The sequence below is a fragment of the Benincasa hispida genome, chromosome 2, assembly GCF_027475165.1.
Source record: "Benincasa hispida cultivar pf3 chromosome 2, pf3_genome.v1.1, whole genome shotgun sequence".
Lineage (NCBI taxonomy): Eukaryota > Viridiplantae > Streptophyta > Magnoliopsida > Cucurbitales > Cucurbitaceae > Benincasa > Benincasa hispida.
The window spans coordinates 53,765,476-53,791,222 of record NC_143479.1 but is presented as its reverse complement, the minus strand read 5'-3'; the positions used below and the strand labels follow the sequence as shown (position 1 = coordinate 53,791,222).

The 25,747-nt window shown below is 29.2% G+C and overlaps 1 protein-coding gene across 1 annotated transcript; it reads left to right on the top strand.

The window, feature by feature from the left end:
• Positions 1-2,328: 2,328 nt before the first annotated feature.
• Positions 2,329-6,048, top strand: LOC120070800 (protein ETHYLENE INSENSITIVE 3). The gene is made up of 2 exons (XM_039022683.2): positions 2,329-2,754; positions 3,542-6,048. Exon 2 carries the CDS (start codon positions 3,707-3,709, stop codon positions 5,585-5,587), a length of 1,881 nt encoding a protein of 626 aa, XP_038878611.2. The 5' UTR covers positions 2,329-2,754; positions 3,542-3,706; the 3' UTR covers positions 5,588-6,048.
• Positions 6,049-25,747: the final 19,699 nt, after the last annotated feature.

Sequence of the window (25,747 nt, the reverse complement as noted above, 5' to 3'; positions counted from 1 at the left end):
TTAAACGTAAGAGAGTGCGTCAACACATTGTGACAACGTCTTATTAGATAATATTTCTTATAACCTATATGAAAAAGATTTATCCTCAAGATCATGCGTGCTAAATTATCAAAAATAAATAACATATTGAATTCGTTGTAAGATTAATGGTAACTACACAAGGTGGCTATTATCTTTACTCCGTATACTCTAAGTGAGATATTTCCTTAGATAAGATTATAGAAAGACTGGGTGCGTATTGTTTTGGTATGTTGTAGACCATAGCCCTAAGGTATCTTTATATACTAGTTCAATTAGGGTTTTCATTAAAACGTAATTAACTAGTAATGGGCTTCTACCCATTAAGTTCATGCTTAATTAGAAATCTAAGGTCTATTATATAATAAAGCACATATTAATAAAATAATCGATGTGATAAAATACTAACCCACATATATAGCCCCATACTTTAATTATACGTATTAAAATAAAACACACCTAACACGTCTCACGTGGAAAAAGGAAACATCAATCATCTCATTCTCAAACGACACTACCTCTTCAATGAAAAATGAGACTTTGGCAAAATTTGCGGAGAAGCCAGTAATCAAATTAACCATCCCTAGACGGTCTCATTTGACCACGATATGATGAATATTGAGTAAAGTAAAATTACAAAGATTATCACAAATTGCATGTACTTTTAGAACCTTAACTGCATTGTATATTGATATGAACGTATAACCAACTAGACAAACACGACTCAAAAATGGTCCCAATAACTCCAACACAACATCAGTTTTTAGCTTCTAGGTGTTCAATTAAGGAGGATGCCAACTAACATTAGTGATCATTTAGCCTGGTTGCCAAGGGAAAAGAAACTAAGGTGATCCCACTTATTTTAAATATACTTCTACCCTAGTATTTGTGTTAACAAATGATATTAAAGTAAGGGTAATAAACCATGCATTTTAATCTATTCAATTGTTTGTTACTTTATATTATCGTAGTCAAAATAAGTATAACTTAATTGATATAAAATTTATACTATCAACTTCGAAGTTAGAGTATGTACTCAAGGATCTATTTTGTACACATTATAACATTTCAGAATTCTTACCTATCAAATATTTATTGACACAAAATTGAAAATCCAATGACTAATTATAAAGTTTTTAAATTTTTTTTATACCTATTAAATATATATAAACTTGAAAGTTCAAGAATTAACCAACATCTAACTATTATCTTTTTGTAAAAATTGAAGATTCAACATATACCAACATTTGTTGATTTTTTTTTGTTAAAAAATATATAATTTGCTAATTGGAGTAAAGCTTAAATGCATTGATTAAAACATTATAAATTTGACCAAAATGTGTTAAAGTGCCTGATTCTACCATAAACAACACTAACAAGTATTTCTCACTCTCGTATCTTAAAAGAGTAAGATACTTAAAAAAAAAAATAATTCAAATAGAAAATACTATTTCAGTCCTTATATTTTGGATTTTACTATTATTGTTTTTTTTAAAAAAATTATATATTAAACGGAAGTAAACTAGATAAAAGTAAGGTTTGGACCCCTTATTAAGGAAATAGACATTACCAAATAACTCATGAGAAAGTCAGACCTACACTATCGTAAGAGCACGAACAACCTTATTTTAATTTTGAATGTTCGATTTAGTTCTTTTACTTTCAACAATTATCAAAATCAATCATGCAATTAGTTTATCATTTATTTTTATATATTTTTTTATAAATTGTGAAAATATATTCATGGAATCAAAATTATTGTTATTATCATTTAACTAATTTTGATAAAAATAATTTTATTGAATGACTAAATTTAATATTTTATTGAAAGTATATGAACTAAAATAAAATATAACTTAAAGTACAAGGTGCAAAATGATATTTTAACTATAGTAACAACAATAGTATTAAATTTTTGTTGATGTGTCAATATTTCCATAAATATTTCTATATTTTCATGTGTTTGACATCAACATAAAAGATGAATCGAAAAATATGAAACATACAAATTAAGCAACAAAATTTTACTGATATAAATAATAGACATGCCAATTTTATTTAGAAATAATAAAATATTTATTTACTAATTTAAATTTATTTTTATGAATATTTTGTTTTTATATTTTTTTCTATCGATATTTTCGTAAAATTAAAATCTTAATTTTTTTTTTTTGGTTGATATCGAGGTTTTCAAGGTGGTAACAATTATAGAATGCAAGAACATAACTAAATTACCATTTAGAAAAATCGAGAAAAATAGTTGAAGATGAAAGACTAAAATGGATTAACAAAACATTTAAAGAATAATAAATAGAAAAATTTGTGAATCTTCCTTCTCAGTTCCATGTGCAACTCTCAAAGGACTCTCAGAGCTTTTTGAGTTATAAATGGAAATGAAATTATGAAACGCTCTCTCTCTCCCTCTCTCTCTCCTTTGGGGGTTTCTTCTTTTACCCCTTCAAAGTTCAGTCCCCACCATCGCCATTTTTCACCAATGCTCTCTCACCTTTCACAGTCACCAAGGGACCGACTCTTCTTTTTTATCTCACATGAAAGTTGAAACCTTTCCACTTCCACCCCCAACTTTTTCTTATTGGATTACATTATCATCCCCTTCTCCTTCCCCCCCTTTCTTTTTCTCTCTCAACAAATTTGCTTCCTGGGTTTCTTTCCCTCTGGATTGACTTCCAGTTTCTAGCTTCAAGACCCAATTCTTATCTCTCTCTTGTTCTTCAGGTTGTTTTTGTTCTTTGTTCTTTCTTCACTTGTTTATCTGCTTGATTGATTGCCCCTTTCCCCCCTTTTCTTTTCTTTGGGTGATTTGAAGGGGGTTTGGGTTTTTGATGGTTCTGATGCTCTGTGATGGTTTATTCTTCTCATGGGTCGATTCTGTGAGTTGGGTTTTGTTTGTAGATCTGAATTTGTTTTGATTTTCTATCGAATTTTGATTCTGGGGTTTTTGGGGGAAGATCGGTTGTGATGGATTGTGATGTTTTGTTTTCTTTTTGTTGAAGTCTTGTGTTCGTTTTCAAGTTGGAGATGAGATCTGATTGTTGATTTTATGATACCTTTGTGTGGAAGTGTTTGATTTAGATGTGATGTTTAATGCTCTGTTTCTTTTGTGTTTTGATTCTGAATTTAATTTCATAACTTAGTATTGTTCTTGAACTTGATCTGTGTGAAATAGACTAAAAAGAGGTTAAAGAAATTGCCATTTCCCCTTTTTGATCTACTTTGTTTGGTTGAGCTTTGCATGTAATAAGATTATTTAGAAAGGAAAAGGAATTATCATGGTGGTTGGTGTGGGAAGAGGTGTGGCTTTTGCTTTCCGATTGTTTTGAGAAATTTTTAGAGCGAAGGAATAAATCTTTTGGTGTTCTTCGTTGTGTGTATCAATTCGCGGGTTCGCGGTTACGATCTTTTCCGTTTGGGATGAACCAGACATCTCTTTATGGATAAATATGTTTTTCTAGTAATTAATTCGAGTCTGACTAGGTTTTTGCCTTGAAATTTATGTTTACAGGTGAGGAAGCATAGAGAATTTTAGTAGCTTCCGTATCATATCTCATACTAAGGTAAAAGGCAGTAGCAGATTAGGATTTTTTTTGGTGTAAATCTGATTTTTGGATCTCGCCTGAGTTTCATCGTCTGAATTTGGTGAATATCTGCTGATTCATTTTTGTGGGGAATGATGATGATGTTCAATGAGATGGGATTTTGTGATGATATGGATTTCCTTTCTGCTCCAATTGTGGAAGGAGATGCCATAGCTCCACCAGCCGATCCTGAAGTCGTGGTGGAAGATGATTATTCTGATGAAGAGATCGACGTCGATGAGCTTGAGAGGAGGATGTGGAGGGATAAGATGCGTCTCAAACGCCTTAAAGAGCAAAGCAAGGTTAAGGAAGGGATCGATATTGTGAAACAGCGACAGTCTCAAGACCAGGCTAGGAGGAAGAAGATGTCGAGGGCACATGATGGGATCTTGAAGTATATGTTGAAGATTATTGAAGTTTGTAATGCCCAAGGTTTTGTATATGGAATAATTCCTGAGAAGGGAAAACCAGTAACTGGGGCATCGGATAATCTGCGAGAATGGTGGAAAGACAAGGTCAGATTTGATAGAAACGGACCAGCTGCCATAGCCAAGTACCAGGCAGACAATGCAATTCCAGGACGAAATGATGGATGTAATTCGATCGGTCCAACCCCGCACACCTTGCAGGAACTTCAGGATACCACCCTAGGATCTCTTTTATCAGCTCTGATGCAGCACTGTGACCCTCCTCAACGAAGATTTCCATTGGAGAAAGGTGTTCCCCCACCATGGTGGCCTACTGGAGTCGAGGAATGGTGGCCTCAGCTCGGGTTGCCGAAGGACCAAGGTCCTCCACCTTACAAGAAGCCTCACGACTTGAAGAAGGCGTGGAAAGTCGGTGTTTTGACTGCGGTCATCAAGCATATGTCCCCTGATATAGCCAAGATCCGCAAGCTTGTTAGACAGTCCAAGTGTTTGCAGGACAAAATGACTGCCAAGGAGAGTGCTACATGGCTTGCTATTATCAACCAGGAGGAGATCTTGGCTCGGGAGCTTTATCCCGACTCTTGCCCCCCTTTGTCTTCTGGTGGGGGTAGTGGATCGTTGGTCATTAATGATTGCAGTGAATACGATGTAGAAGGCGCTGAGGAGGAACCAAGCTTTGATGTTCAAGACCGTAAACCTGATAACCATAGCTCATTCAACTTGGGAATGGACAGAATGAGAGAACGGGTGTCCCTTCGACAACCATCTTATGCAATCAAAGGAGAGGTTCCCACAAACTTGGATTTTATGCGAAAGAGGAAACCGACCAGCGATTTGAACATGATGATGGATCAGAAAATCTATACTTGTGAATTCCTCCAGTGTCCTTATAGTGAACTTCGTCTCGGGTTTAATGACAGGACGTCCAGAGACAATCATCAGTTGACCTGCCCATATAGAACTTCTTCAGAATTCAGTGGCTCAAGTTTTCACGTCAACGAGGTCAAACCAGTTATCTTCCCTCAGTCGTTCGCCCCGCCCAAGTCAGCTCCACCACCGGTCAGCTCAGTTCCACCTTCCTTTGACCTGTCCACTTTAGGCGTTCCAGAAGATGGCCAAAAGCTGATCAGTGAACTCATGTCGATCTATGACACCAACATCCAAGGCAACAAGAACAACTTAAACACCGGTAGCAGTGCCATCACGGAGAACCAAAATCTTCCTCAGTTGAAGATCCAACCTCAACAAGATGAATACTTCCGCAATCAAGGTCTAATGATCGAGGGAAACTTCTTTGAGGGACCGAATGTTTCAAGCAGCCATCAAATGTTCACAAGAGATGAAGGCCAATTCGACCGGTTTAAGCCAGTGAATTCACCTTTCGAAAACAACCACCATCAGCACAACAATAACAACAACAACTTCCACTTGATGTTTAGCTCTTCATTTGATTTGCCGACCTTCGACTACAAAGAAGAAGTACCTGGAGTAGCAGCCATCGATACACTGGCGAAACAGCAAGACATTCCATTATGGTATCATTGAGCACGCTCTCACTCCGATGCTTTATTGATGAATTCTTTCCGTCGAAAGCAGCAGCAGCAGCAGTAACAGCAGCTGCAGCAGCAGTGAAATTCATAGCAGTTCTTTTTACAGTTTGAGTATCTCTCTCTCTCTCTTATGGGGTTTGCCTTTTACTTTTACTAGGAACCAGTCAAAGTTACCTTTTGGGGTTTGGCCTAACTTGGTGAAACTATGAAATTGTGTTGTCTAAAAAGAAATGTTCGGTGATGCATCCTACTGGTCATTCACACAAATGGATGGATAATGTCATTAGCTTGTAGAATATCTTTTTAAGGTCATCATGTAATGTAAGTCTTAAGTTTCTCCAATAGACTGATAAATAAGTGGAGAGAATCCTTTTAGTATTACTGCTACTACTTACCCTGCCCTGTTGTTGATTACATATCCAAATGATTGTCTATATGAAATAACTATTTCAACAATCCTTCATTTTCCCTTCTGTCATCCTCTTCATTCTAGTGGTTGCAAAATGAAAGTTATAGAGCCTAGAGTTGTTGGAATATCGAACCCGACAGCTAAGCGAGCGTGGCACCCATTTGATAACAATTGTTAGTCTTTTGTCTCATTGCCTTTGAGAAATTGGACTGTTTACTCACAATTGCTTTGTCGCGTAATTTGCTATTAACACGCGTTTTCGATATTCCAGCTAAAATCTAGAAGGATGTTAAGTTTCCTTTCGAGTATAACCTTCTTTTTAAAGTGGAACGTCTAGCTTATTGCATAAACACAATTCAGACCTGTTCGAAATGAACCCACCTGATCAACCTCATATCTAACATCACTTACAAACAAGGCACATGCGTCGTAACCAAACATGATATGATAGAATCAAACAACAACGTTGCGAACCAGGATGAACCGAGTTAGGGTGGTTGGATTTTAATGTGAGGTGTAGTAGCTGGCTTTGAAGCTTATCTATTGTTTAGGGGTTGGGAAAGAGACAAGGCAAGTTGGAGAAACATTAGAGATGGTAATAATGGTGAGATGTAGGTCTTACTTTTGTTGTTGTTTGTTACTGTTGTTATTGTTTTGTTTGGTGGTGGTGGTGGTCAGTGGGGACTACTTCAACTCCAAACAAAGCCTCATCCTCTTCCATCCTTTCATGTCGGCGGTCAATGTTTCAAACCATTTCTCTCCACTCCTTCCCCTATCTTTCTTTTCTCTTTTCAGGCCCTTCTTTTTAGTAAAAATTGCAATTTAGTCCCTATGTTTTAGGTTAATTCTACTCTAGTCCTTGTATTTTTAAAGTTTCCTTTTCTTTTGCTTCTTTTAGACTCAGTTTCGAATTGTTGTAGTTTTCAAAATAATTCATCACAACAATGTTTTAAGAAAAATCAACTATGACATGAAGTAAAAATAAGGTTTGGTAAGTTTCAGTTTCAATTTCAAACTCGAACAAGATATTTAGGTATTTGACAAAATTGTTATGATTTAGCTATAGTGACTAAAGTAGACATATGATTTAAATTATTTATTGATATTTTATATCAAACTTAAAATTAGATTATTATTTTAAAATTTTATAGGCTTTAAATTAACAATACTTTATCTTTATCTAACTTATTTGATAAACAAAAAAATTGTTCTTAAAAATTGAAAGGAAAATAGATGGGAAATGAAGAATATAGTTGTAATTTTTAAAAAAATTTAGTTGAAGAATATACAGATTTTTAGGTTTTTGCAGAAGTTAAATTCAAAAGAGTGTGATTTTGAACAATAAGAACCTAAACGGTTAAGATTTTTAACGAGACCTTAGTCAAATTTTAAGTTCAATCCCTATGGTCTTTGTTAGGTTTATTTATTTATTTATTTATTTATTTATGTTTTCTAGTCAAAATTTCAAAATAAGTCTCTATGCTTTAGTTTAGTTCTAGTTTGGTGCTTATATTTCTAAAATTTCGGCGTGTCTTTAGTTAAATTTCAAATTCAATCCCTATGATTTATGTTAGTTCTACCATATTTCTAAAATTTTGTTGTCATTTATGTTTATTACTTAAATTTCAAAATTTAGTCCTTGTATTTTAGTTTAGTTCTAGTTTGGTTCTTCTACTTTTAAAGTTTTGTCGTTTTATATTCTTTGATTAAATATACTCGACATTGTTGACTTTAAGATCTAATTTGTCTTATATTTACACATCAAAGATTTGGTTACTTTTCTTCTAATTTACATCTCTATGAGATTTTTAGAAGAGTGCATACCTATACTATATATTTTGTTAAATTCTAAACTTTTGCTTCTCTTTAAGAAAATTTATAGCTTTACCTCTTCTTGCCATTAGTTAGATGTAGAGAGTAGTAGAAATCTAACTTGACAGTTGACTATTATCATTTTGCTCTTCAACCGAATATAAGATTTTAAACTCGATTTTTTGTAAGGTAGGAATTTAGACATCAGATCTACATTTAAGTATGTCTTGATTATTGAAGTACGTTTAGGTTCACACTTTAAATTTGTGTGTTTTTTTAGTAATGTGATATACGTAAACTGCACGTAAATTTATACAAAGTGTCATGTTATATTGTTCATTTGTTTTACTCCGTCATCATTGCATTAATTTTCTCTTTAATATTCACCCATGGAGATATATCTGGTGAACCATGTTCTAAGAATAGAAATAATAATGACACTTTTGAAAGTAAAGACTTTGAAATTGACATAAAGGTTAAAAACTCATGCCTACAATTGTAACTCAAACTATTTCCTTTTTTGTTTATTTATTTACTTTCATAAAGTTTACTTCATAAATTGATATATCTTTTGGGAGTCCCATTTTTAATCATATTTTAAGAATATTGTGGGGGTACAAATTAGAAAAATGAAATATATATATATATATATATATATATATATATATATATATTCATTTTGTAGGACCAAAAGTCAACACACTTGAAGACATTTATTGACTTAAAAATAATAGCTTTAAAGAAAATATCCATTTATATTCCTAAGTTTTGGAGCTATTATCAATTAAAATTCTAAATTAATAATTGTATTAATATAAACTTTGAACCTTTTTAGGCGTATCAATTTAAACCTTTCATTACGTTTTGTTTGGATAAAAATAGTGTGAAATTCATCATTTTATCCGTTCAACCTGTAAACTTTCAAAATGAATCAATTTAGATTTTCATATGAGATTTTCTTTGAAAATCAATAATTCTATTCGTCCATATTATTAATCTGTCATTAAAAAAAGTTTAACACAGGTTGACAATTTTTAAAAGTAATTTTAATAAAAGGTCTAAATTGATTCATTTTTCACAATTTAAGAATTTAATTAATATAATTATAAGTCTCACACGATATTTTTTAAACGAAATTTGAAGGACAATGTAAATTAATACACTTGTGAAAGTTTAAAATTTAGATTAATACAATTATTAGTTTATGATTTAAATTGATATAACTCCGAAAATTAAAAGATATAATTGGTATTTTTTCCTAACTTTTGTTTGTACTTTGGATTTTATGACTTTGGCATTTGGCCCTCATATTATGATTTGATTTTGTCCTATTGCTTTAAATATTAAAGTTAATTTTTTTAATGAAATATTTGATTAAAAAAATAAGAAAAGAAAAAAGAAAAAACATACTATGCATGCGATATGAACAAATAAATGAAGCGAATAAAATTTATATAATTACAAAAGAGTTTTTTATTCCCTTTATTTTTACAATGGATTACAAAAAATATATTTAATACTAGAGATTCAACCATTATATTTGCCTTAATAAATTAATAATTGAAAAATAGGTGTGTTAAACCATATTTACATTTTATCATTGAGTTAAAAATAATTTTGATCTTTAAAAAAATTAAAACTTTACTTAAATTATAGGAAAAAAGTGAGTGAAATTCTAATATCGGTCAACTCGATTTGTCATTTTTTTTTCACTCATAGTTTTAGAAATAATTTGAAAAAAATTATCGAAGGTTAAAAATCATTTTGGGTTTTCTAAACTTTTATCAAAGCAATAATTTAGTTTCTAAATTTTGATTTGTAACGGTTTAGTCCTTAAACTTTTAATTTATTTACAATTTAGTTTTTAAATTTTAGTATGTAACAAATTAATTATTGTATTTTAAAATTTATAACAATTTAATCTCTATTGTAAAAAAAAATAATGTTGAGATTTAATGAAATTTATTGCCGTAATTAGATCAGTAAATTAATGAGGAATGAAATATATTTTAGGTACCTTATATTTATATGATGCAAAGTATATATGTTAAGTCATACAAAAATTAACATTTATTCTTGATGTTTTTAAATATAAAAAGATAAACCAAAATATTTATAAAATATAACAAAATTTTAGAACTATCAATGATAGATGTTGATAGACAATGATAGACTTCTATCAATATCTATCACTAATATTTCTATCAGTGTCTATCAGCGTCTATCATTGATAATTCGAAAATTTTGCTATATCTTGTAAATATTTTCAATAATTTTACCATTTGAAATAATTTCCCTTTTGTTATGATAAAGATTAAATTGTTATAAATTACTTTGAAAGTACATAGACTAAATTATAATATACTAAAATGCAAAGATTAAATTGTTACAAAATTGAATGTAGATAGACTAAGTCATAATAAATCAAATTTTAGGGACTAAATTGTAACATGCGTAATTGTTTTAAATGAAAAACTGCTGAAAATATTTTCAAATATAACAAAATATCACTGTCTATACGTGATAGGTACTGATAGATAGACATCGATGTATATATATATTATCGATAATATTTTACTATATTTATAAATAAAATCACTTATTTTCTTATATTTGAAAACATCTCAGGACAACATTGATAAAACTTTAGAACCAATATATTTAAAAAAAAAAAAAAAAAAAGAAATAGTATTGGAGATTGAAAAATAATTAATAATGTTGATTAGGAAAAAAAAAGGTCCAAAATGAATGGGTTGTTGTGTTTGTTTGGTACAAATGTGATGGATCATGAAATGGCATTGGAGTTGGAGACAGCAACTTCAAAGCCTTCTTCTGGTAATAATATAATGGACACTCACTCTATCCCAAAAACTATGGACATATTATAGTGCTGTGGGTCCCACCCATGTTTATCTATATCTTCCTTTTCAATTTAGTCCCTCACATTTTTATATTTTCTAATTATACCTTTTTTATTTTTATTTTAGACTAACAATATCGCAAAAGAAATTATAACCTAATCTCCTCCTTAAAAAAATGAGAGAATATTATTTGGAAAAATTCTTTCTATATCGAAGAAAGATCGTGAGAGGATGCCAAAGTTGTAAAAGCACGAGCAATTTTGTTCCTCTCTCGGAAAACATGACAAAAGCTCTAAATATTAACAAGCTTGCTAAAAAAAAATTAACGTCCTTTACAAAAACCCAAATTTCAGACAAGGAAGAATTCACCCTTTAATGAGATTGATAACCTCCAATGAACTGGAGTTGACCTCTAACAGAGAGTTGGATTGCTTTCAGACCTTCCAAGAGGGTCTCTTGTTCCAACAGATTAATATCATCTCTCATTTGGTTTAATTTACATTCATTTAAGAGTATTGGACCTTTATATCACGAACAATCTAATCAAGATCTCCTCTTCCCTCCTGGTAAGACCACGTCGTATCCACGTTAAGTTTCTAGCTACCAACTAATAGGGGACACCAATGGAGATGAAAGGAGGAACTGGAAGGGGAAGGGAAAATATGAAAAGCTAGCTCGCCATGAGACCCATCCAAATCAACAAATGCTTCTCGATCAACCCACATAAGGAGACGATATATAAGGGGCCCATTCATTAACTCCTACTCTTTTATCAGTTGATGTGAAATGTGATTGATAATCAAGGATTAAAAAACCGGTGTCGATATTGATAGATATTGATATCGAGATACATGTATTGATAAAATATCGATATCGACAAATATTTCTATAAGTCAAACAATTTATAAAATTAATTTAAATTAATAATTAAGCTCTTTTCATACATCTTATACATCTTATTACGAGTATTAATATTTATATTATGATTAATCGATGATATTTTATGAATATTTATATGAAATATTTAACATATCTGTTACATCTTGATATTAATGTTGAACCATCTAATTTATGGATATATATCTATTGATCATTGTTGATAATAGAAACTCCCATGGTTTAAAAACAAACCTAACTCTCTTTTTATATTTTTATTTTTTAGTTTTAATTTTTTTATGTCGTTTCAAATGCTAGTCAATGTATTTTTCTTAAATAAAAAAATATGTCAAGGTAGGTATTTAGTCCTAGGTGAATATAAAAATGTAAATAAAAATTAGATTCCGTTTGGTAATTATTTGGGTCTCATTTGGTAACAATTTTGGTTTTTGTTTTAATTTTTGAAAATTAAGCCTATAGACACTAGTTTTACCTCCAAATTTCTTCTCTTGTTATCTACTTTTCACCAATGATTTAAAAAACCAAGCCAAATTTTGAAAACTAAAAAAGTAGCTTTCAAAAAGTTGTTTTTGTTTTTAGAATTTTGCTAAGAATTCAACCATTGTATTTTAAAAAGATGTAAATCTTTGTAAGAAATGTGGATAAAATAGACTTACTTTTCAAAACCAAATTGTTACCAAATAAGACCTTGATTTTTGAAAATTAAGCCTATAGTCATTATTTACACCTCCAAATTTCTTTATTTATTATCTACTTTTGCCAATAGTTTAAAAAGTCAAGTCAAAATTTGAAAACTAAAAAAAATTAGCTTTTAAAAACCTATTTTTGTTTTTTGAGTTTGGCTAAAAATTCAACCATTGTGTAGTAAGATGCAAATAAGAAATGGGGAGAAAATAAGTTTAATTTTTAAAAACAAAAAACCAAAAACCAAAAACCAAAAACCAAAAATGAAATAATTACTAAACAAGATCTAAAATTTTTATCATATATATATAACACTAAAATAATTCAATATATATATTTATTTTATTTGAAGGATTGTAAAAGTGTGATATAAACTTTTATTTTATTTAACTATCCAAATCTCTTGTTGACTTTTTAAGAAGTCAATAATATTTATCCTTTGGAGCCTTTTGAATCATAGAAGTTTCATGAGTTAGGTTTTTGCATAAAAAATTTTATTTTTGCAACTTCAACTTTTTTTTTTTTTTTTTTTTAAAAAAAAAGATATATAGAGTTCAATGGAATCAAGATCATACATTTTTTAATGTTAAAAAAAATGAAACATTTCTTTTAATAAACAAACCATTTGATTCACAATGGATCAAATTGGATCTAATGAGACAATTATATTGTTCCTCTTCTAGTTTTGTTTTTTCTTTTAAAAAAATGCCACAACCAAACTTCTTTAAAATATTTTGTCAAAAAACTACTTCATACATAAATCTAACAATAAGTTTAATTTAGTAAAGATGTAAATATTATTTTGCTCTTTGAATTTTTATATTGATCTTATGTTTATTTTTAAATTTTAGATGTTTTATTTTAGTTCATTAATTTTTAGATGTTAGATACTTTTAAATCTATATTAACTCGTCATTTGTCTTATTAAATAGAATGGTAAATGAATGAGAAATTTATAATTTATAATTCCCTCTAATTTACTCCTTATATATATATATATATATATTACAAATATCTAATTTATACACCTCAACTTTGGATATTGTACCCATTTAAATCATAAACTAATAAGTGTATCAATTTAAATTCTAAAGTTTGGGTTGTATTAGTTTAAACCTTAAGTTAATAATTGTATAATTTAAACAGTGTATCAATTTAAATCCTGAATTTTCATAATTGTAACAACTTAAACTCTCAATTATATTTTATTTGGATATACTTATGAAACACTTCAGATTTTAAATTAATATATTTATAAAAGTTCAAGGTTTAAAATGATACACTTATAAAAATTCAAGATTTAAATTATATATTTACTAGTTTGGGATTTAAGTTGATACAAACTCTCAAAATTTAGGATTTAAATTGATTTAATTATTAATTTGGGATTTAAGTTGATACATATCCCAAAGTTTAGAGGCACGAATTGATATTTGCCATTTTTTAAGTTTTGAAAATTGTAAATTTATGTCTCTACCCACTGAAATTATTAGTATTTCTCTAAATATAACTTCACTTATCATAAACTCTTATAACTTCTAAATTATTATTTTTATTAAATTAACTTTATAAAAAAATAACAAATTGCTAAAATAATTTTTATACGTTAAACTAAACTTAGCTCAATCAACAATGTGTTAGCAAAACCAAAAGATCCGTTATTCAAACTCTTATATTTTTATTATACTTATAAGCGGTTCTTATGCAATGTTGGATCATTAAAGTGAAATGTTCGATAATTTCACAATAAAAATGAAATAAACAAAATGAAAAGATCATAAAGCAAAATAAGATCAAGAAATCCAAAACAATAAATAAATATATATATATATTTTCTGAAACAAATATGATGAAATTATTTGAAAATATAGATAAAAAGGAAGCTAAATCTTTTTAGAAAAGTAATTAAAAAGCAAATCCAAAAAAAATCAATTTTTAAGATTTTGTGTAGAAAAAGTAGATTTTGCTTTTTTGAAATTAAAAAAATGGTCAAATTGCACTAACAACAGTTAAACTCAACTAGAATATTCACATCCACTTAAAACCAAAAAAGAAAAAAAAAATTATAAAATAAAAAAATAAAAGAAATTATATACCCAAAATAACAAAATTTTAGTCGATAGAAGTTGATAGAGATAGAAGTCTATCCTATCTATCAGTGATAGAAATTGATTGAAGTTTAACACTAATAAATGTGTATAGAAATCTACCTATGGTATTTTTTTACTATTTAGGTAAATAGTTTGATATTTTTTTATTCGTGAAAATTTCTAAAAAAACATTTTAATTTAACAAAATTGTTATTATTATTATTTTAAAAAATAATAATAATCATAATGTAGAACTGTTCGAATTCATTGAACTTCAAAATAAGGTATAATTCATTTAACAGAGTTATTAATTTTAATATTCAAAATGTTCCCCATCATCCTACAACCAATGCTTTTATCTATATATTGGGGTTTTAAAGCTAATTTTAATTCATTTTTATTTAAAAATCTTGCATTGGTTTTGTTAAAACTTCCAACTTTTTGTAAAAGAAATAGAGTATGTAAATAAAATATTTTTTTGCTTGTCAACTCTAGTTGGATTTTCAAAGTTTTCTTCATAAAGTTTTTTTTCCCTTTTTATTCATATTTTAATATCTATCTCTCTTTCTAACATGTTGTTATGAGTCATATGACTTTATTTTTTGTTTAATAAATACATGTATGTTCTCTTTATGAACTATATAATATAATCTTTTTTCTTCTCTCTCCTCACATCTTCCAATAGTGGAGTTCCATTATTTTTTAGAGAGAGAAGGATGATTTAATAATTTTTGGACAATAATGTTTGGATACTTCCAATAAATATTTAATTTAACATTCATATCTTCATGTGTGAGAAGTAAACTTTTAAAGGCATTTACAAATAATCTATGTAATGGTAAAGTTGTAATGTATAATAATAAATAAATTATAACTCTACATAATTATTATTAATCATTCACTAATCCTTCTCTAGTGATCTCATCAAATCTGATCTACAATATTGTGGTAGAGATGAGAAGTTTAAATTATCCACTTGAGATAAATAAATGAAACAGATTATATTTGTCGAGAAGTGCAAAATCGTATGGATACGATCCTCATTGTGCATCTTGATCAATGAACCTACAAAACCCTTCAAATTGTATCTGATTAAACCCAGGTATTGTAGACATTCTCTCATTTCCACCCCCAAGCATTTTATTTATTTCCCATTTATCAAAAAAATCTCATGACGCAATGATGGAATTTATATTATGTTTACTGAATCACATGAAATTTGACCTAACTTCATAGGTGTAATAGATGTAATGCATGAAATACATATGAACGTAGGAATAAAGAGACTTTGATACTCAAATTGGAATTTGCAACAATCGAGATCATTCAAATTTCACATTGAACTAGATATACGTCCGATTACTAATTCAAGCAAAGAGGATATTAATAAGATCAAACAAGGATTATTTATTATTTTCACTCCGTTTACAAATTTGCATGATAAACTTAAAATTTTCCAACTTTTATCGATAATTTACAAATAATCATTTCAAAATTTTAAATCATTTTTATTTTTGTATCATACATTAAATACATAATTAACTTTGTTTAACATGTCGTTCGTATAAAATTAACACGTAAGTCGTAAGTGAAATGCATGTTTAAAGTTGAATTAAGAAATGATGGAAAGTAGATAAAATATGATTACCTTATAAAAATTTAAATAATAATAACTAAAAAAAAAAGTGGATATTAGAAAAGTCAAAAAGTTGAGGAATTTTTTAACTTTGGAGAGCTGCCTAATTAGTATATGAATAATATAATGGGCTAAGTTCCATTCAAGCTCTGACAGCAAACCTTTAATAATAATTTTGTTTAATTGATGATTCTTTAACTCAATTATTTTAGGGTTTGACTATTAGCTTTAATGAAAAACCATCATTATTCCCTTTGCTTATGGCTTTTTTATAAGGTAGATTTTGGAAGGTCGATTCAAGCCTAATTCACTAGATAAAATATCAATTATTATATTTTAAAGGTCGATAATTCAATTTATTATACTCAAAATTGTTAAACTAAAAGAAGTTAATGTTTGAATGATTAAAAAAAAAACAAATAATTTAAATATATCGATTACTTGTTGATTTATAATTGTAATTATAAGTACATTATAATAATGTTTTCACAATAAAATTGTTATATGCTTCTATTAGTTGAAGGATTTATTTGGATTATGTCTAGAGAAAAAAAATATTTTTAAAAGCTATTTTTATTTAATTTTTTTTTTTATAAGAAAAAGAAGTTTATAATGCACTTTGAAAGTGTCTAAAAGCTTACTTTGAATGGTTGTGTCAAACTATTTATGTTGATTGAGGTTTTTTTATTATATTTAAATAGTTCATAGATGAAGACACATTTACATAGTAATGATTGTAAAAAAAAAAAAAAAAAAAAAAAAAAAAAAAAAGTTGCAATTAGAATTATGTACTTTGTTTCTATAAATTATTGTTATTATTTTTTATTTCAGTTTTTTCTTTTTTAGAAGTCGAGAAATTGGAAAAATTTAAAAATTCGAGAAATTGATTACAAATTTATCTGGTAGTCAATATAGTTAGGGAGCTGGATGTTCCTAGTCGTCTTTTTTTTTTTTCCCTTTTTGTTAATGGAATCCTCTTTCTCACAATGATTGAAAAATTGAATACTGGAGCCGCATGGAACTTTAATCGATAAATGAGTGAGTTAGGATAGATGATTTAAGATCGCTCAGGTCGTACTCGTCTTGCTAGCATGGAGTATGTACCTAGATGTTCTGAGATTAAGTTTCTTGAAGTGACAACCATTATCAAGAGGCTTATACTCGTCCCAATACCTAGATTGTTTGGAGGTGGTTAATCTTCTAAATAACGTGAACAATCATCTTTCTAAAGTCTCTTACCTAATTGAGGATATTAAGCTAGGAACTTGAGACACTGAGATGTTTCCTTCCCTCACATCTCCACCGTTACGACATCTCGACACATTTAGGAAAGCCATTGGAAGAGAGGATAACTTCTCTTCTCCATACCCCATCTTCTTTGTTGTCTCCTGATGTTGTTTTCTAGTTTTCATCTGTTTCCTCACAAAAAATAATAATAATAATAATAATAATAATAATAAAATATATATATATATATATATATATATCCTTTAAAATCAATAACGTTGAAAAATATAATGGAAGAAAATAGTAATGAGCTTGGCCCAAAGGCTTTTTTGTTAGCATTATATTGGGAATGAATCTGAAGGCCCAATATATAGTGGAAAAGTCAAAGTTGGGCCCAATCTCGTGTTTATTGGGCCTACTTGATTGAAGATCCATATAAATTTGATATTTACAACTTCATCTATTATTATTTTAAAATAGTTCATAGAAATTGGAAAGATATAGGGTTTAAGTTAAGTGTGTTCAACAATTAGAGAAAAATAAAAATAATATAAAAAATAAGTTTTGCAAGCAATTTTAGCATTTAAGAGGTAAAACTCTATAATGTATATAATCTATATTATTAGACTACTAGTATATATAAAAGACACAATAGTAGAAAAATTATATCTACCCAATTTACAACTCCTAATATGTATTGAATATTTTGCAATTATTTGTTTTTGTGTATGCATTCTTTTGAATTCACAATAAAAATTGTTATATACCTCTACTAGCTTAAATGTTGATTGAGATAATCACAGTGATCAAGGGTTATTCAATTTTTTTTTGTTATATTTAGATATATAGTTCATAAATGAAGAGACATTTACTTTGTTGAATTAACAATGATTGTCAAATAATAATAATAATAATAACAATAAAGAAAGAAAAAAAAAAAAAAAAAAAAAAAGAGAATGGTTGCATTTAAATCACGTATTTTGTTTCTATAAATTATAATAATTACTTTCTTTCTAATTTCTAATTTTCCCCCTTTTCCCTTTTTCCCCACTCAAATGTCATATAATATTAAATGTGTTTTATTTCATTCTCAAATTTTAATTTTTTTAAGTTGAGAAATTGGAAAATTATTTTTTTAATAAATTTTAGTAAAATTGTTTCTAAAAAAATTGTATTACATAAAAAAAAAAAGAAACAAAATCTTATTGGGTTAAAAATCACATTTAGTCCTTATATTTTTGGTAGCGTAACAATCTAATACCTGAACTTTCAAAGGTAATGTTTTAGTCCTCATACTTTAAAAATGATTACTATTTAGTCCCTATTGTTAAAGTGACGATTAAGATCTAACAGAAGTGTAAAGTATACTTTAAAAATGATTACTATTTAGTTCCTTTGCTTTTAAAATCAAACACGTCGATTTGTAGAATTCATATAAACACAAACTCTAAAAAGAAAAATTTCTTCTTGATTGAATATTACTAGAAAATGAATCATCTGGCGAAACACAATCTATAGGTCCACGTTTGAAACCCATCTCCTTCAATCCCCATTTGAAACTCACTTCCATCAATCTAAAATGACGTTTTATTTTTTGGTTTGAACCTGTTTTAATTCTGAGCCAACCTAAGCTTGAACCAATCCGACAAAATGTTGTACACGTGTATCTTGGATGGTAGCCACCTCCCACTTCTGTTAGATCTTAATAGTCACTTTAACAGTAAGGACTAAATCGTAACCATTTTCAAAGTGTGTGGACTAAAACGTTACATTTGAAAAATCAGGAACCAAATTGTTACTTTAGTGAAAATATAGAGACTAAATGTGATTTTTAACTAATCTTATTATTATTTTAAATTTCATTTTGTATATACATATAACAGAAAATTATTTTTTATTGATCAAACTTGATGGATTAAATTATAAGTTTGACTCATTCTAATTAGCTTCTAAATTTTCAAAAGAACATTTAATTGGATTTTTAAAGTTTCAATTTTATATCAATAGGTTTCTAAACTTTCAATCTAACGTCTAATAAGTCTCTAATCTAATATACTTTATTTTAAAATTAAGAATCTACTGGATACAAAATAAAAAATTTAACGACTATGAGATTGAAAATGGGAATTTAAGGAGCCTTAGAAGATCTCTCTTTTAAAGCCATTGAATCTTTGATATTTAAGGACAAAAATCTATAATTGATCCAAATTAATATCAAAATGTACAAACTAATATTAATTTATATTTTTCAAAATTAATTCTATAAATAGTCCTACTCTTAAAAAATTGTAGAGGTTGCAGTTACCTCTTGCTCAGTCGATAATAGAAGGGTCCAATGGAGATTGACTTTCATAGGTCATCTTTCTCTTTCTTGTGGGTGGAACCTCCTTTCCCACAACAACTAAAAATTGATCACTGACGTTGCATGGAAATTTGATGTCAAATGAGTGGACTGGAATGGGTGCTTCGAGATCATTTAAGTCGTGCTTGTCTTGTTGGCATGGAGTTTATACCCAAATGTGATGACCATTGTCAATGGGCTTATGTCCGTCAACACCTAATCATAAGAAAGCTTTTTGGGATTTTTGGCAAAATATCAGTACAGTTATCCCACATAAAAAAAATTTAGGAAAGTCACGAGCTTGTCCTATACATTTAAAAAGTTTAGGAAAGTCATGGATCTGTCCTACATCGAAAATGTTTAGGGAAGTCATGGGCTCAAAGCCTATATAAGGAGTCCATGTTTTATTGTTATCAGTCGTCTCAGTTAGAATCACTTTTAAGCTTAGTGTGTTAATTCTAATTAAATTCCTTTTGTATTATCTAGTTCGAGAATGAGAAAAAAAGATGTAAATAGTCAAAAGCTTTGAGAAAATGCTATTGTAATTGAGATTGGGGAAGAGAACTGTTGTAACAATTTTTCATGCAGTGGAATTCTTTTTTTGTATTCTGTTTAAACATGTTGTTATCAGTTCTGAAAATTAACTAATATACATTTTCACATATAGTGTAATTGTAACATGAAGTTATGAGATTAACTAATTTACATCTTCACATACAGTATAATTGTAATATGAAGTTGTACAATTTTAATAATCATTTTTTGTGTTTCCTGATTTAGTTTAGAGATTCTCCCTAATTCTCACAAAATATCCATTTGAATTTATTTTTTTATTATCAGATTTATTTTATTCTTTTTTTAATTGTTCATACGTTTTGTTAGCATATTCATAGATTTTTTGTTTGTTTTATTACTATTTATATAGTTTATACTTTTTAGAATGTAATCTAGTGATACAATATATCATTGGTATATAAAACATATTTATATACCTATTTATTATTTTAATAAAATTTATTCTCCATTGTTTCATTAAAAAAAAAAAAAAAAAAAAAAAAAAAAAACTAACCCCATTTCCAAGTTCCAATATATTTATAATTTTTTGTAGAAAATAAAAAAATCTAAGCACTTTTCTCTTTACATATTTATAAATATATATATTTTTTAAAAAACACTAATTTTACTTTACTTCCTCTCATTCCACCATTTTCTCTCTCTTTCTTATTTTCCGTTTGCAACAAGCCTATAGTCGTAACATCTCCACAACCTCTCATTTAAAATTGATGCCAACACACCCTCCTCGCCACATTTGCATCTTGAGTCTCCTCATTTGGAACCTTTCATTATTTCTTGTCTCACCATCACCATCTCTGATACATTTCGGCTTGCATGACTATCACGTCTTCTTTTGCTCATTACCAACTAGTTCTCTAAGCAGCCACATGTCACCACCTGTGATCATCATACTGCAGGCAGACCATTGTAGTCGTCCATCGACGAAGCAATTGCCAATTGATTATCGGTGAGGACCATATTGGCTTGTTTTTGGATTTTTAAACCCTTTTTAAGATTTTGGCCATGTTATTTATTTTTTAGCTAATTTTTGGTTGATATTGTAATTTTTTTTGCTTCTAGAATGTTTATATAGAGCATATTTGCAGTTTTCAATTTTTTTTAAGCATTGTCTATTTGTACTCATTTTGTTAGTCTTTGGGGTAGTTTTTTCATTTACTAATTAGTATTTTCTATTCTTTAAATTCATTTTGTTATTTTTACAATTTTAATACTTTTTTGCCATTTTTCCTAATGAAACTTTTAAAATTTGCTATTTCTCTTGTCAGCCCAAAAATATAGATGAAATGTTAAAGGAATACCCAGAAACATATATAAAAAGCTTCGTATAGGAATCCACAAAAAGAAACGATCTAGTTGATTAAGATCCACAATGAGGATCATCTCCATACGATTTTGCACTTCTCAATAAATATAATTTGTTTCGTTATTCTAAATGGTCATTTTATTTTGGATAATGAATAACTTGAAGTAGGGGAATGTTTTTTTCCCCATAATTTCCTAATTCTTCAACTCTTCAATCTCCATATGTGTGTTGTTTGTATTATCTTAATTCTTAATTTTTTTTTCATATCCATGTTTATCTGGGCTAACTTACATGCATTTTGACTAATCGTACGAGACAATTCACCTAATTGTACAAACATTTGGGTGTTAAGAAAAATCTTAGGATATTAAATCTTAGGTGGTCACTATAAATTGAAACCATGACCTTTTAGTCCTTTATCAAGGTCATGTCCTATCTTACCTTTGAGTTTTGAATTCCTAATTTGATTGTGGTGTTAACTTTGAGTTTTGGAATTCCCTGCTCCTCTTTTATACTCGTTTTGTTAAAGTGAATTTGGAATTTCTTTCACCTTTTTGTACTCTTTCGCTAAAGTAAATATAATTCAATAGTAGTTGATATGTATTACATCTCTTGAAGCCAAAAGTTTGATCAACATTAAAACAAAGGAGTGAGATGTGCTACCAAGCTTGGAATAATTTGTACAAATAGAGTCTTATTCTTGATGTGAAGATGCAATGATGTGGCATGTCTTAGTGTTATCTCAGCTAGGATCGATATCGAGATAAAACAAAACTTTTAATGGTACAATTGGCCCAAAAGTTGAAGCTTTGTGGTTTCTAGTAAGTTTTGACCAACCCATTTTTTTGCCAACGTGGAAATGTTGATGCAAAGCAGAGTTAAAACAAGAGCGATTGAGATCAGAGAGAAAAGCATGAGATTGTGAAGTGAAACTATTAGATACTCTAATTAAATTTGCCTTCACCCATGAACTTAAGCTTTTGGGTCAATCGGTTATTTAAGAAAGCTTTTGGTTTAATCGATGATTAAGATGCTATCAGACCAAGTTGCTTTAGGATGTCCTAGATTCAAGCCCCTGCAACATTATTTTCTCCCCAATTAATATTAATTTTCACTTGCTTGACTCTTCTTCATATTTGAAGCCCACGAGTAAGGGAAGTGTTAGATGATATAATTAAATTTGTCTTCACTTACTAGCTCTTTTGGGTCAATTGGTGATTTATGATGGTATTAGAGCATGTTGGTTCAAGATGTCGCCATTGATAATCAGAACGTAAATTTTTTGAATTTTGATTCATGGTGGAAGAATACTTATGACGGATTTTGGATTTTTTTTTTTGAATTGTCGGTTTGGATATCGTGAATTCCAAAACATCTCGTTTAAGATCGATACCGAGACCAAAACAAAAACTTAACTTCTTTTAAGAGCAACTTTAAACCACACAACTACAAAATCTACATTACTTAATACTTGTAGTTTTTAATTACTTGACGTTTATTTGGGGAAAAAATGATCAAATAATGATCTTTTAGAAAAGAAAAGGTAAGTAAAAGGGTTAAAAAGTGGAGATTGACGGTATGTTTTGGATATTTTCACGGGAACTATTACTTGATACGTTTTTCGTGTCAAGTAATATAAGGTCTTGCTTGACACGTTTTTTGTGTCAAGTATAAGAAGTTCTTAGTTGACATATTTTTCGTGTCAAGTAAAATATAAAAAGTAATATTTTTTTAATCTTTATTTTTTGTTTCCCTCCCCATTTTCATTCTTCTCTCAAATTTTGTTTTCCTCCTACCAAAATTATCAAATAAAATATAAAAAATAATTAACTTATTATTTTAAATAAGTAAAAAATAATTATTAAATAAAACTTCCCCCTTCCTTGTTTTCTCTCTCGCAACCCCCTTCCCGAAACCCTCTATTTGCAGCACTGGTCAGCCACCATACAACCTCCATGGGATCCATGCTAGATGCTCACTAGATTTGCGCCAGGCACCCATTTTTCAGCCGCCGTACAGCCTTTACCGGTTAGTCCTCCACCGGATTCGCACCAGACACCCAGCCTAGCCTCGCGCCAGATGCCCAACCTCATTTGGAGTCGCACTAAATCCGGTCAGTCCTCCACCGGACCTATGCTAGACATCCACCAAATCCGCGTCAGACGCCTACAGTCAGCCACCGTATGCCCACCGGTCAATTCTCCATTGGATCCACGTCATTCGCCTAGCCTAGCCTCGCGCTAGATCTGGTCAGTCCTTTACTAGATAGGTCAATCGTCCACTGGATTCGTCGTACAACCACGTTTCCCCTATCAAGTAAGAGCTTCTTATAGTTTTATGAGTGTTCTTGTTCCTCTTTTGTTTTTCTTTTTAGGCAAGTTGGCCAAGGCTCGAGTGAAGCGTCGATTTGAGCAAATATTTTGGGTAAGTGTTTTGGATGTATTGGAATGAATTTATGATTTGGGTTATAATGTAGCATCTTTTGTAATGATTTGCTTGTTTGAATGTTTGATGATGAAATTGATTTTGAAGTGTTGGAAGGAGTTGAGTTGTTGTCCAATAGGTTTGAGACCGATCTTGGCAAGGTTTTGGTAACTTTGGAGGTTATTATTAATAGTTCTTTGTTATCCATTGAATTATTGGTCTAATAATTGAGTTATTTTCAAATTTTGATGTTCAATTCAAAGATTTCAAGGAACTAGAGCCACTGTCTAGCAAAGTTAAGGATGTTTGGATATTTTGATAGGTATTAAGACCTTGAAACTCTTTTGGAATTGTTACATAGTTGTTGAAATTTGCGTTTTTTAACTATTATTATCGAACTTTTCGTAGATTGGATTACTTTGTTGTAGTTTTGAAGTGACATTCGAATCAAACCACACTTTGAGTAATCTATTTGGAGTTAATGGTTATTTTGGTGAATGAAATTTTGAAGAATTGGGCTTTAATATTCTGTAGTTTTGAATGAAATTTTGTAGATAAGATTGGATTATTTGGTTGTAGTTTTGAATGAAATTTTGTAGATAAGATTGAGTTTCCTATATTCTCTATTTTTTTTATTGCTTGTAGATAAGATAAGTTGTGAAAGTTTTGAAAGTTGGAGGAAAGGTATCTGCATTCTTCTATTTTAAATTTTAGCATATGCTTGATTTGTTGATAATCTTCTTCTTTATTATATTTTCTGAAATCTCTCTCATCTTCCTTTGTTTTGCAAAAAAGGTAATTGTTCCTCCTGAGGTTAGATATGGTCAAAAGAGAATGATTGAAATCCCAGTAAGTCCCTAACTTTAAGTTGTAGATATTTTTTAAGTTTCGAGTATGATATTTTTCCATTGCATAAAGTAAGTCAATCATGTACATTTTCCTTGTGCGTGACTTTTTGTCATTGTTGTATCTTAACACTTATTTTTATATTTTGAAAATTGATGTTATCGCCCTTTATTCTATTTTATAGGTTGACTTGCTTAAACATGGCTTATTAGACCCTTAGTTCTCGATCTTTAAACTTGAAAGCTCAATGTATAGATTAAATAATGTACTTTGTTGAAAGGTTACCTATTAAATAATTTGTCACTTTTGTGTTTGTTGAAAGTTGAGTTTTGTATACAAAAGCAATAGTTGAGATTTTATTTTGTGCATGTACATGTGAAAGAGAAATGTTATTGTAATTTGTGAGGAGTGTTCAAATGAAAGGTCATAGTTGAACATATGAAATTTTTAATGAATATATTGAGTTAATAAATCTTAAATGTATAGTGTTTATTTAATTGATGTAATTGTATTGTTGGAATATAAGACAAAAAATGAGAATATCAATTGAGGCATTTAATTTGGAGAAAAAAAAGACATATACTTAACAAATAAAAAACGTCAAGAGTTATCATATATGATACGTAATCAATGTCAATAATCAATAAACTTGACATACTACCAATGTCAAGTGTATTATCTTTTTTCACACGAAAATTGTATTAAGAAACATTTGTCTTGACGTTTTTTCGAAGTCAAGTTAATTATCACACTATACTTGCCAGTCGAATATTCAACGCTTTTATAAGCGTCAGATATACTCTTTACTTGACATTAGAAAAACGTCAAGCAATCCAATTTATGTAGTAGTGCCATCATTTAAAAAGAAAAGAAAAAAATTCTCATTGGATTCTCAGGCAAGGAAAAGACCATGATTGAAGAAGATGGAGAGAAATTAATTCACCGTGCACTTCACTCACAAGACACATGTTCATGTCTAAAAAGTTCCGCTTAGTGGAACTCTCATTTTCAAACAAAGATCAACTTAAGAAAAAAGTAAGTGTTAGGAA

Excerpts from the sequence above, each read along its gene's own strand:
- LOC120070800 (XM_039022683.2), top strand. The coding sequence starts at position 3,707 with ATGATGATGATGTTCAATGAGATGGGATTTTGTGATGATATGGATTTC.